Source organism: Xiphophorus hellerii, chromosome 12, assembly GCF_003331165.1.
Source record: "Xiphophorus hellerii strain 12219 chromosome 12, Xiphophorus_hellerii-4.1, whole genome shotgun sequence".
NCBI classification, from domain to species: domain Eukaryota; kingdom Metazoa; phylum Chordata; class Actinopteri; order Cyprinodontiformes; family Poeciliidae; genus Xiphophorus; species Xiphophorus hellerii.
In genome coordinates, this window is record NC_045683.1 from 18,587,506 (window position 1) to 18,600,171 (window position 12,666).

Genomic DNA, 12,666 nt, shown 5'->3' on the forward strand with positions numbered 1-12,666 from the left:
TTCAGGGGGATTAAAAACTGCTTTTATTCACCGACAAGTACATCAACCGGGAAAAAAATAATACAAATTAAATCAATTTTAATGAGATTTAATTGTTCAGGCTAAACTACAACGAGTTGATCTACTGCAACATGATAACGCAGCTTAGTGCATGTTAAACTGGATCCATGGAGGCTCCCCACAGAGCTGGGACAACTGTGTGCTTTAATTCTCAGCTGGTTGATTCTCGGCTTGATCCTTCTCTGTTTTCCTAACAGCAGGTGATGTTCTCTCCCCCCTGTCATCTGGACACAGATCTGAAAAAAAAGAGAAAAAACAAGGAGAAAATAATCACAAAATAATTAACTGTTTCCTCTGAGACTCATCCTACTTTGAGGACTTGGAAAAATGGCTGACCTGTGCTTACGAAGTGATACTCCGGGAGAAATCCAAGACATTCTGCTTGCTTTTTGAAGGTTTCCAGCTCAGACGGCTCCAGAGCTCCAGTGCGAGCTTTAAAGAAAGGAGACATGTCAAATTGTAACCCAAAACACACTGCGTTTCTGTTTCAATGACTTGGTAGAAAGTATAGGTAAACTTTCTCACTGAACAGAAACAGGTATCGGCCTTTTGATTTCCCGTCAGGCAGTAGGGTGGTGTCCTCAGACAGGAGGCAGTCGCTGCACGTCTCATAATACTTCCCATCATGATAGGAAGTGTGACCATTGATTATAACTGTAAAACATGGGAGAAATTACTCAGTTTATCCTGCATGTGTGAAGAATAAAGATGCTTCCAAAAGCAAAGCTGCAAAAACAGCCCAAAAATTGTTTGTACATTAGCTTGTAAAATCCACCTAAACCTTTTAAATGTCATTTGTAAGCATGACATACCACATATAAACGAGTCAGTAAGACAATGTTTCAAAATACATACAAGTGGTGTGACTTGTTATTCCCGATATGGAGACATTTGCTGCACCCTGAAGGCACTTCTCTTCACTACTGTGATGAAAAACAACAAAAATCAACCCTTTAATTCACACAGGAGATCATAAACCATGAGGTCTGCATGGATCAGTAACGCGTATAACTGTCCGATAAGGACATTCAGCAGAGCTCTTACAGACGATCGGCCCAGTACAGGGAGATGACGCCGCTGTCGGAGGTGGGGGACAGTTCCACCCAGGAGCTGTGCACCGACAGCAGGTCGGTCTTCAGGTCGTGCTTGTCCCAGGAGCCGACGTGGAGCAACCACTTTCCATAGATCTGCACATACAGTCACTGCACATTTAACTCAGTTCTAATGCGCTTTCTTCATTCTTTAAAAAGCGAGTTATTGCTGTGATTTTGAAGAGGTCTGATTGCAGCCTTTTTTACTGACTAACTAAATTCTAACAGTGTGATTAGTCTCATATAATACTTTTATTTGTTGTATTTCTTTCTTACCTCACTTATCTTATTCACCCACCTTATTGTGTTGACTATTGATAGTATTATTTTTCTAATATTCCAGGCTTTGTTCGTTTCATAGTGCTACTGTAGATGGTCTGTCTGCAAAACCTGTAGGGTTTTACAGGTGCAAAAACAATCATTTCTATTACTTTGAACACCAAACGACACACTGTGTCTTGGAAATCACAAGTAAAGAAAGAAAAAAGGAAAGGGAAAGAAAACAAACAATAACAAAAGAGCTAGAAACTTTAAAACAGTGGTTTTACATATGTCCTAGAAACTGAAGTTTTCATTGAGAATAATAGAATAAAAGAGTGATTAAGTAAAAAGAAAAGAGAGATTAAAAGTTTTTCGATATCATAATAGGTCCTTCCTTGGAAAAGTGAATAGACAAGTACAAGACGTCGTGATGCAGGCTAATATAAAACTGTATCTATGGCAGAATTTAACAGTCAGACACTTAAAGCTACATTTTGCTTGAAATAATGTTTAAAGTAGCTATATTATTCGTAATGTCTGCTTTTATAACAGAATGTGAAGCACAGAATATGAAGCACAATGTTGCATGGTGTTATTTTCAATCAAAATCACTCCCCACTCTAATTAATTATTGAAAATCCTCTTTCTGTGTGTTAGCTGTACCCTCCCAATAAATTACTGAGTCCTTTAATCAGCGCGAACTGTCAGTAGTCGGTGTTTGGAGGCTCTTCACTCATGTCATTATCTCCTAGCAAACCATGTCAGATATACTCACAGGGCTGTGGCTGTCCAGCACCAGAGGCTTCACCAGCTCCTTGCAGTCCGGCTCGGACGCGACGGCGCTCAGGGAGGTGAAAGCCAGCAGAGCTACAACCAGCTGTGCAGCCATGGTTGGAGACAGCAGGCAGCCGGGGAGCAACACTGATGTCAGGGATCCTGCTGCCAGCCACAGACCCCTCAAAGAACCGAGGGACGCCTTCTAACAGGGGGATGGGCCACACACGCAAGATGGGAGCTTTGTACCAAAAGATGTTCATTACCCACCCCTCCCCTCTGCTTGTCCTTATGCATCCCAAAGAGCTGATATCTGTTTTAATTTCTTAATAATAATAATAATAATAATAATAATAATAATAATAATAATAATAATAATAATATGCTGTTCCCGACACACAGTCACACAGATGCACAGCTGAATACACGTGCTTGGTCTCTGTGGGAAACAAATGTTTAACTTTTCGCCTCCACTCAGCAGGAGTTTGAGTCCTATTTATCTTGTTACATAACAAGCAGCTGGCAAAGTGTGAATAGCAGGACCCCCACATGTCTCAGTATGTGAACAGAATGTCGCACAAAGTGTCAGGCACTTTCAGATACACAGAGACACAAGCACATGGAAATTCCCGCCCCCCCAATTCTGGCTTCATCTCTTCTGTTCCTAGCAACAACAACAAGAAAAAAATTAAATTGTTGTAAAAACGAAGGAAAAACTGACCAACTTTTCTTATTTACTCTGTATCAATAAAATAAGTTTTAGCCTCCGATGAAACTCAAAAACAAAGCACAATACAAATAAGCTGAATTTTCTCGATGCACAGCGCTTTTCATTTCTGAAAGGGTCGACATGGCTGGCTTGGCGCAGAGAGAGAGGGGAAAGCAAAAACAGACCAACAAACTCTGCTTAGCATTCATGTCATGATCCTTAATATTAGAACCAAGATGGAGACATTTTCTGATCTTGTGACGGCTTTGTTATTGTAGAATATTATATTTCTGCATCTCAGGACTCTTGTTTGTGATAGCAATGAGAATCTGCTTTGAAATTTAAACTCTAACCTCACTACAAAGCTCTGTTTGTAAGCATTATATCTTGTAAAGCACAAACTGCTGCTTTGACAGTTCTTTAATTATTATTTTTTGTAGCATACAGCTCTGTCTTGCTGAATGATCTTGTATGAATAAATTGTCCAACAAGTTGCAGTTCTGTCATCAAAAGGAAACTATTTGTGCACATCTTGGCATATCTGGCTAACTGGAGTAGGAAAGGAAGGCAAAAGCTGGAAGGATAAAGACACTGAAAAACATTTTTATAAAAAGGCCCACGGTGAATGGAAAGCCAGTGGAGAGATTACATGTTGTTGTTTATTTTCCTTTATCTCTTTTCTCACAAAAGAACAGAAGATGCTGGTCCTTCCTTTTATGCTCTGTAAATCTGCTTATTGAAACCTAAAAGACTTGTCATAAAACCCTTCGCTCACAGAAAAGACAAAACTTGAATTAAGGCTTGTCACAAAGTATCCTACAATGCCACTTCCTTTCATGCTTAGTCAGACAAAATCGTAGAGTTTGAAGTGTAGTTTGTTACAAGCAGGTTTCCCACACACTTTTCATGTCAAAAATCCATTCTTTTAATTGTATCTAACACTTTTTAGCCAATTTAAAACTAAATGCAAAACCTAAAAAGTTATTCCCAGCCGATACTTGTGCATAGGTTTGCACAATCAACAGATTGAGGGATGGATGATGGATGGATACTGTTCAGACATTTTGACAGGGCATAAAGTCAAGAAACATACATTTGTCCCTCACTAAATTTCTTTGTCCATACTTATCCAGGCCTATAAAATTGTCCAATCAAATTTGAGACATTTCCAGATTGGTAGAAGCTCTACTGACAAAATAATGTTCCTCATAGGTGGGATGAGGTACCTGTAAGGTAAAACTCACAACTTCTTTACCGTGAAAGAAAAGATATCAGCATAATAATTTCTGTTCTACATGCATTGCTGAGGTTTATCTTGAAATACATTGAACAGACAGCAGTGAATGGTTTGCAGCAGACTACATAGTTTATTTCCAAACAATTAAAACAAGTTATGCTTCAGAGAGTTAACTAGGAAATCACATGTGAATAGTGATTAGATCCAAAGAGTTCAGGAACAGCAGGCAGGAGGGCGGAAAGCAGACGGTAACTTGTGTTCTTCTATTGTTCTTCTGTATTTCCCTCTGTAGGTACAGTGGTAGGCTCCCTTTCCTCAGTACAAAGGTCTGAAACACAAAGGAAGTCAAGTTGTGTTAAATACTACATACTTCAGACAGCTAAGTACTGACAGAAAGACCGAATCTTACCAGTAGTCTCCAGAAAATACAAATCAGGTAAGAGGTTCAGACACTTCGCCTGTTTCTTGAAAACCTCAAGATCGGAGCCATCCAGTTTCCCTGTCTTTGCTGATATTTGTGAAAGGAGAAGTTGAACATTACTACAGGTTTACAAATAACTAATAAATCTGTTTTTTTGGATTGTAATTGTTGAAGAAATAAACCTGGAACTCACTGAAGATGTAGAGGTTTTTGCTTTTCCTTGTCTCCCCGTTCACCTCGGCCACCTGCGTCGTCTACCCACAGGGCGCAGTCAGCGCACGTCTCCAAAAAGTGCCCGATATGCTCATATGTGGTGGAGTTATAATAAACTGAACCAGATGAAACATAACATTAACATGTTTTGCTACGAGAGTTGGTAATATAACGCATTAAAGCAGGGATCTACTTACAGATCATCTTGGTCATGTTTCCTGAAGTGCTGGAGTTAAGGGCCCCACAAACACATTTTCCTTCACTGCCAAAGGGAATTAAGATAACTCACACTTTAAAATGTTATCTTAGTAAAGCATTGTTATTAAAATGATGCAATTGTAATTTCCAAGTGAATATACATTTTGTCCATGTAATGCAAACTGAATTCATCGCTGTCAGGTATGGTGGCGAGTTTAATCCAGGAGCTGTTCACAATCTTTTTTGCATTCAGGTTCTGTTCGCTGTCTGACTGCTCCAGCATGTAAAACCCATTGTCCATAAATCTGTTCAGATGAGAGAACAAGTGTGAAGTTACTTTTCAGGAAGACATACAGTATATTGTGATGCAAGAAAACCCCCAAAGGTAAAATCATCTAGTTGCTGATTTAATGATTTGTTGATTCTGAGCAGCTGCTGTCCTGCTTACCTTGCTTCGGTCCTCCAGAGGTTTAATCAGTTCATCACAGCCTGGATCAGATGCGGCAGTCAGAGAGGAGAGAGCCAGCAAAGCGAAGCAAAAGTGAACAAACATGGTGGGAAGCTGAATGGAAGTCAAGTGGATGCGGTTGCAAGGACAGGACAACTGAGCTCTTTTGGGAGGGCCTGGATTAAGACTAGGAGACAATAATCACGTAACAGAGAGAGAGAGAGGTTTGATGTGGGCGGGCTGTACGGAAATGGGACAATGTGATATAATCATTTAAAGTTTACAGCCAGAGACCAGCTCTAATGCCAGGTGCTTCTGGACCCCTTCTCCATATTGACTTCATCTAATTTATTCTTGAAAAATGTCACATAGTAAAGTGTTTCATTTCATCTTTCTGTAAAGGAACAATATTTTTATATCCATCTCAGAACTGTATAGAACCAAGACCCGGCAATACCTGATTAGAAAGCTGCATTTTATGAGATTTCATGTGGTTAAACATTTCATAAGCACAACATTAACAGCATGTCTGTGATATTTTAGCCCAAGCATCAATCTCATGAGTTTAATGAACTGTGCATTCAGTCAGTCTGAGTCCCTTTAACTCAAACTGGCTGCACTGAAACAAAGAAGATGCTGTTGTATATTTTACTGCGTTTTCGCAGTTATGGATCCAAACAACAAATCCTTATTCTGAGCTTCTACAGTAGCTTTAATATTTCCAAGTTGATACCAATATCTAGACATGTCACTTATTGTTCTCATATTTCTTTTTAAAACTATTCGTAAGAAACCAATTTAAAATTCACATATTTGTATTTAGTGTAATTTACGAAAGGAGGATAAATAAGACTAGTAATAATAAAATAATACTATGCCTCTAATACGGGCTTTAATTACATCCTACCTTTGTTGACCTGTGTAATCGGAAGTATCTTTTGGCCTGAAAGTCATATTGTAGTTTCTAATGCGATGAATTAAGTCTGGAATAAATGATCATGAGTGATATTTCAGCTTACATAACATTTAAATGAATGCTGATTAAGTAATTGAGATGAAGTGAATGCACTCACTGCAGGCCAGTCCCTCATTTCAGAGGAAACAGGATCTTAAAGAAGAAGATGTAACCAATGCATTGCTTACATGCAAACAACACAAATACAAAGTGTGAATAACATGAGTTATATCATGGAGTGTTTCACATATTGGCCTTCCAGGGTTTTCCATCCAAAGCTAATCATGTTCATTTGCAATGTTTAAATTTTCATAACCTGTTTTTCGTTCCTAAGTACTTGGAAGGTGAAAATAAATTCAACATGTACGCTGAAAGAAAGCAGAAACAAATCACAAGGACACAGGTTGCTTTCAGGAATAAAATGATAAACATTTAATCACATTAAAGACCACGCTTTAAAGTAAAATTAAGCTTGCAGGGTGAAAGAATCACCTGACTTATTCCAAAAGACGAAAAACATATATTTGAAGTATCCTCTAGATGTTTCTAACAGTAATGTTTAAATAAAGTCAAAACAATATTTTCATATCAACTGAATACATCGAGAACATAATATTGGATTTGCACCTGACAAGAGATTTCTGCATAACTAGAAACAATTATGCATGAGGAGTCTAACTATGAATGTATATCTAAGCAGATTTATTTCAGACTTCAGAAACAGTAACAATGAAGGGAATGAAGGTGATAACTTTATTGTTCTTCAGCGTTTGCATTTGTTGAGGCAGCGATAGGCTCACTTTCTTCAGGACACAGGCCTGAAACAGAAAGGAAATCAAGACTCATTACATATTAGAAAACACAGACAGTTTTGGTACAGAGACAAAGAAGCAATTTTACTTGTAGTTTCTGGAAAATAGAAATCTGGAATGAGGTTGAGACACTTGGCCTGTTTGTTCAAAGTCTCTTGATCGGATGGATCCAGTTTACCTGTCTTTGCTGAAGGTTATGAAAGGAGAAAATGGATATCATTTCAAAATCTAGTACAATTTTTTTTTCTAAACAAATAATTTCAAACAATAAAATAACAATAAAACAGAAAACTCACTGAAGAGGTAGAGGTTCCTGCTTTTTCTAACTGCGTCTGTCAAAGCCTCGTCTGACCAGAGGACACATTCTCCAGATAGTTCCCAACATGCACATAAGCAGTGAAGTTAAAGTGAACTATAAAAGACAGAGCAGACGGTCAAACTTTGTTCATGCAGCTCTAGTATTTATTGGTTACGGCCTAAAGATGTAAAGCACTTTGAAATGCCTTGCTGCTGAAATGTGCTATACAAATAAAATTTGATTGATTAATTGATTGATAAAGAGCACTGCTGTCTACTTACTGATCACCTTGGTAGAGTTTCCTGAGGTGCTGGAGTTAGCACTACCATAAAAAAACAATTTCCTTCACTGTTAAATAGAAATAAGAAAATAAACATTAAAGATGTAAGATAATATTCTTCGGTGACAATCATTGTTTAATCAACTAATTATAATTATAGTAACTTTTAAAGGACCACAGCTTACATTTTGTCCACATAGTGCATGATGAATTCGTCACTATCAGGTATGGGTTAGATTTTAGACCTGGAGCTGCTGGAGATTTTGTATGAGTTCAGCTCTTCTTCATTGTCAGAAGTTGCATTTTCTATAAACCTACATGTTTATAGGAAGAGTGATTTTTCAGGAAAGCTTCCACAAAAAAAAAAAAATTGGTTTAAAAATGCGAAACAACCATAGTTTTCATTTTCAAACCAGATTATTTTAACAAGAAAGTTATCAATCCGTTCAGCAAATTCTGACATTTCTTCTGTTCCTTGTGTTGACTCAGATTCTCTTTGAATATTTCGACACTTCACCCCAATCAGTGGTTTGTGTTGTGTGAATGCATGAAACTACAGACCCACCAAACTGAAATAAATCGATGTCATTGTTGGACTGAACAGGACCTGAACTATCAATGGGGCTTTTTGGACAAAATGGTACTAAAATCTGCTTCACACTGTCAGTGCAAAGCACTGCTTACCTTGCTTTGGTCCTCCAGTGGTTTTATCAGTTCATCACAGCCTGGGTCAGATGCGGCAGTCAGAGAGGAGAGAGCCAGCAAAGCGAAGCAAAACTGAACAAACATGGTGGGAAGCTGTAAGTGGATGGTGCTGGAAGGACAGGACAACTGAGCTCTTTCAGGAGGGTCTGGACAAAGACTAGGAGACAATATCTTATGTAACAGAGAGAGAAATGGGAGTTGGCAGTGGGAGGTCTGTGCAGCAATGGGACTGTGTTACATAATCACAGCAGTGACTCAGATGCCCATTTATTTAGGTCATTTTTTCTTTCAGCCGATATTTGTGTGCAGAGGACAATGTTTAATATCTGCTCACAATTTGCAGGGCACTCACATGGAGTTCTTTGCAACTGGCCTGTTGGATGGACATTTATGGGACTTTCCTTTTTAGTCTGCAAAATTTGTGGAGATCATAATCAAAATAGATCATGCTGGTTTTAAAACTATGAGTTTTATTTTGTTTCATTCAACGGCAGGTGTAGTATTCTTCAAGGCTTGCTGACGGCTTTAAAAATTACATAATAGGACACAAAAAGTTTTTTTTTTCAAATAGTTTTCTTTTCTGCTCCTCTGATACTTTGTATCTCTTTAAACCAAATGTACACTGTGCCGTAAAATCTGTATTTGTTTGCACATTTCATTAGTGTTTAAACCCATAAAATTAGGTTATGTTTTACAAATTAAGATCTGTTTTGGGGTCATTTAGAAACAAGATTTGCAACCCAATTTATTGTCGCCATCAACCTGTATTTTAAAGTGGTACCATCATCAGTTTATCTGACCAGGTTTATTATTTCAGAGTTGGGTTTCACTGATATCCTACTGCATGTCAGTTTCCTGCTGTTTCAAACATCACTGCTCTCAGGGGCAAGCAGCAAATCTGTGATGACATAAAGTATCCTTTAGGTGTTTTCAGGTTCTAACAACCATAAGACAAGATTAAGACCAAACCAAGACATGATGATGTAAACTGCCTTGTTGCTGAAATGTGCTATACAAATAAACTTGATTGATTGATTGCTTGATGACATAACTTGGAAGGAACATAATTTCTGCTAACGAGCTGCAAACATTCACTTACAGCCACATCAATACAATGATTAAAAAGACACAAATGACTAAGGGAAGAGAAGCTTTATACCAGCAAATTCGAAACCCATGAAACTTCTCCGCTTATCTACAAAAACATAATACAAGAATAAAAAAGAGAAAAACGAACACATCACAAATGAAATCCCACATAGCGTCACAAAACAGAAATGCAATCTAATTTACAAACTTATCTTCTTGTACTCCCACTTTATGGCTTCAGTCTAACACGCGCGCACACACACCCACACACACACAAAATAAGATTAAAATGTCTCTTTTCAGCTGTGATTGTGGCTTATCAGTCCATTACTCCCACTTCAGTGATTCTCTGCAGAGTAACATTCAAATAATAATTACATCAAATACACATACAAGAGAGAGGAGCTACATTTGTGACCTGTACATGTTGAAGCATGGAAAGGAGCATGTTCACACAAATATTGACCTTTGTACATAGTGGCAATCATGGGCACTGGAAAGTTTTTTTTTTTTTGAATGAGTCAAAACAAGCTTTTAGCTTTTTGTACCAAATCACATTTTAAAATCATATTAAAATCACAGTTTAACCGGATGACAATTGTTTAGGAGTAGTCAGTGCATTCCGAGATTGACATTTGCCATTCATCTGTGTCTCAGCTGAATACAGAGAATTAGACCCACTGTGCATTTCGTGGTTCCAGGATGTAGACGCAGGAATACTGTGAAGCAATATTAAAAGCAGAAGAGGTCAGAGAATCCACAAAAAAGACAGTATTTTACTAACTCTTGTTCAGATGTTGTATTGCAGGTATGCCTTGAACAGAGCCCAAAGTCCAACACTTTGAGCATATAGCTCATGAGTTACATCACAACAATGATTTTCAGTTAAATACAGAAAGAGGCCAATTCCCCTTGCTTGGAAAGCAAGTGACAACTTTCTAACTGCACAGTAGTATTGCCTGAAAACTATAATCAATTATCTTTGCTGCTCTTCCAAGTTATTTTTTTTTCTTTTACAAATGAATTAATCAAAGCATAACACAATCCATTACATAGAGGTCAAGTGGATATATTTAAAAAATAAATAAAAAGTAATGGTGGCAGTCTTTTGTTTCAATAGTGACTGATTATTGTTACAAAATTATATTCAGAGTGTGTTGAAATCGAAATTTGGATAATTGCTGATTGTAATCTTCTCTTATTTTACCTGTTTTGGTGAGACAGACAGAAGGATGTGTGCCATATTTGTGGTCAAGTTCAGAAAATATTCAAAAGCATTTCTTCAAAGCACAAATAAATAAAATGATGCAACGCTGTAGACAACGTTTCACGGGTGTTGAAAACGTGTCTTAAATAACTGCAAAAGACTGAAATAAGGCTAAGAGGCTTGTGACTGCGGTGGGTTTGCATTTATGTTGTAATAAAAAACAGAATTTATCATAAAAAAGCTGAAAATATGTTTAACAGTTAGATAAATTAAAATAAAAACAACATTCTGGATACTGTGGTTTGTTTCCAATTATCTTCAGTAGAATGTATTCTATCAGTCACTTGTTGGATGTGCATATCCTGCTCCATACACATCGGATGTAAATATACAAAGAGTTCTCCTCTCGCTTGATTCAGTTGGTTTCCTTTGTACTGTCTCGTAGTTGTAAGAGGAAGAACTGATGAATGTAGCAGAGTCACCACTTTGAAGAAACAGAAAAGAAGCGACATGGGCAGAAACCACGGAGGGTTTGGGGTAACGGGCGCCTGGAGGTCGGGGGGCAGCTATGGCGAACGATGAGTCACTGGCCTAAATGATGTCAAATCGTGTCTCTCTGCTTCATCTGGATCTCCCCAAAGACAGGTTTGTGAGCGACTGAGAAAAACCTGCTTTCTGAGTCTTCACACGCTCATTGTCATGTTTGGAGAATACTGCTGAAAGGAGACAAGGAAAGAGAAGAGAAGTGTGAATGTTACATTCATGTGTAATAAGAAGCCAGTCAGGATTCACAACTGTTTTGCGAAAAGTATTCATAACCATTTTCACATTGTATCATTTTACAATTACAAACTTGTGTTATGTATGAATTGACTGGTCAATGCAAAGTAGCACATTCTTATGGAGTGGAAATAAAAGAATACTTGGGTTTATAAATAAAAAAATGAAAGGAAATACCAGAGCCATTTTTGGTATTTCTCTCTCAAAAAATTTATATTTAAAAAAAGAAATCTGGTGTAAACAAATTCCTATATATAACTATATGGAACCTACCACATTAATTAAATGTTAATAAACATGCATCTTTTCTGTGAAGGCCTCATAGGTCTATTGGAGAACATTGGAGAATAAGGAAGGGCAAGAATGCAACCTTTCATAATGTAAAGGCCACGCACACACAAAAATGAAACCATGAATCTCTATTTCTTCCACTTTGAAATTATGCACAGCTTTGTGTTGGTTTATCACGTAGAAATAAATAAAACTCATTAAAGTTTTCAATTGTAGCATCAGAAAATTGAGCTTTTGCTTGAACTGTTTTTCTTCGATAACAAACTTTCTCTGTGGCAACCTAAAAGCTAAAGTCAGGAGTCGCTGAGCTTGGCAAAAAGAGAAAGTTTGTTTCTATCGACTACTAATGTCAGCAAATCAAAGTGCCACATTGTGTTTGTGATTCAAAGTTACTTTGTGGATCTTTGTTATCGCTGTGAGACTGCTAGGCAGCCAGCAATAGATTGTACAACAACTCACTTGTTTGCAGCCTAGGTATATCAAGTAAAAACAACATATTTGAAAAAAAAAGTTACTCTCAACTTTTCTGAAACATCTGAGGAAAACCTCCTGAACAATAAGTAACTTACGCTTTCATTCTGAAATGGATTAAGGAAGTTTCCTCCCATCTCTCCAGTCCTCTCTGGGTGTCCCTGGTTGGTTGCTCATACTTAGGTTACCAGGAGAGTTCTGTGAGGAGTAAAACATGTTTAAAGAAAACTGTAATTTCACGAGCTAGAAGAAAACACCTCGAGTGCTTTACTAACCTTGGAGAGACTGTCCATGTCGCTGGACCCTGAAACACAGAGTAGTATATCATAACCCTGCATGGATTTTATGTGACGCATCAGGGACAAA

General features: G+C 37.7%; 2 protein-coding genes across 2 annotated transcripts in view; both read right to left on the bottom strand.

Moving 5' to 3' along the window:
- LOC116730160 (uncharacterized) lies at positions 1–2,410 on the bottom strand. The gene is made up of 6 exons (XM_032579180.1): positions 2,188–2,410; positions 1,105–1,247; positions 916–983; positions 586–714; positions 397–492; positions 1–296 (listed from the first exon to the last, which is right to left on the bottom strand). Exons 1-6 carry the CDS (start codon positions 2,299–2,301, stop codon positions 205–207), a joined length of 642 nt encoding a protein of 213 aa, XP_032435071.1. The 5' UTR covers positions 2,302–2,410; the 3' UTR covers positions 1–204.
- A 7,189-nt stretch (positions 2,411–9,599) lies between these two features.
- The window catches only part of ssbp2a (single stranded DNA binding protein 2a), a 56,760-nt gene continuing 53,693 nt past the window's right edge, over positions 9,600–12,666 (bottom strand). Inside the window, 4 exon segments of the mRNA XM_032579179.1 lie at positions 9,600–11,474; positions 12,399–12,440; positions 12,442–12,498; positions 12,576–12,604. Coding sequence (XP_032435070.1) covers positions 11,442–11,474; positions 12,399–12,440; positions 12,442–12,498; positions 12,576–12,604 — 161 coding nt within the window. The 3' untranslated portion in view covers positions 9,600–11,441.

What these genes read in the sequence shown, in the direction of transcription:
- LOC116730160 (XM_032579180.1), bottom strand. Translation starts at nt 2,301, where the DNA reads ATGGCTGCACAGCTGGTTGTAGCTCTGCTGGCTTTCACCTCCCTGAGC. An exon ending in TGCTGGACAGCCACAGCCCT is followed by an intron (nt 1,248 to 2,187) that starts GTGAGTATATCT and finishes CTGTATGTGCAG; the next exon opens with ATCTATGGAAAGTGGTTGCT. An exon ending in CTGTACTGGGCCGATCGTCT is followed by an intron (nt 984 to 1,104) that starts GTAAGAGCTCTG and finishes TTTTCATCACAG; the next exon opens with TAGTGAAGAGAAGTGCCTTC.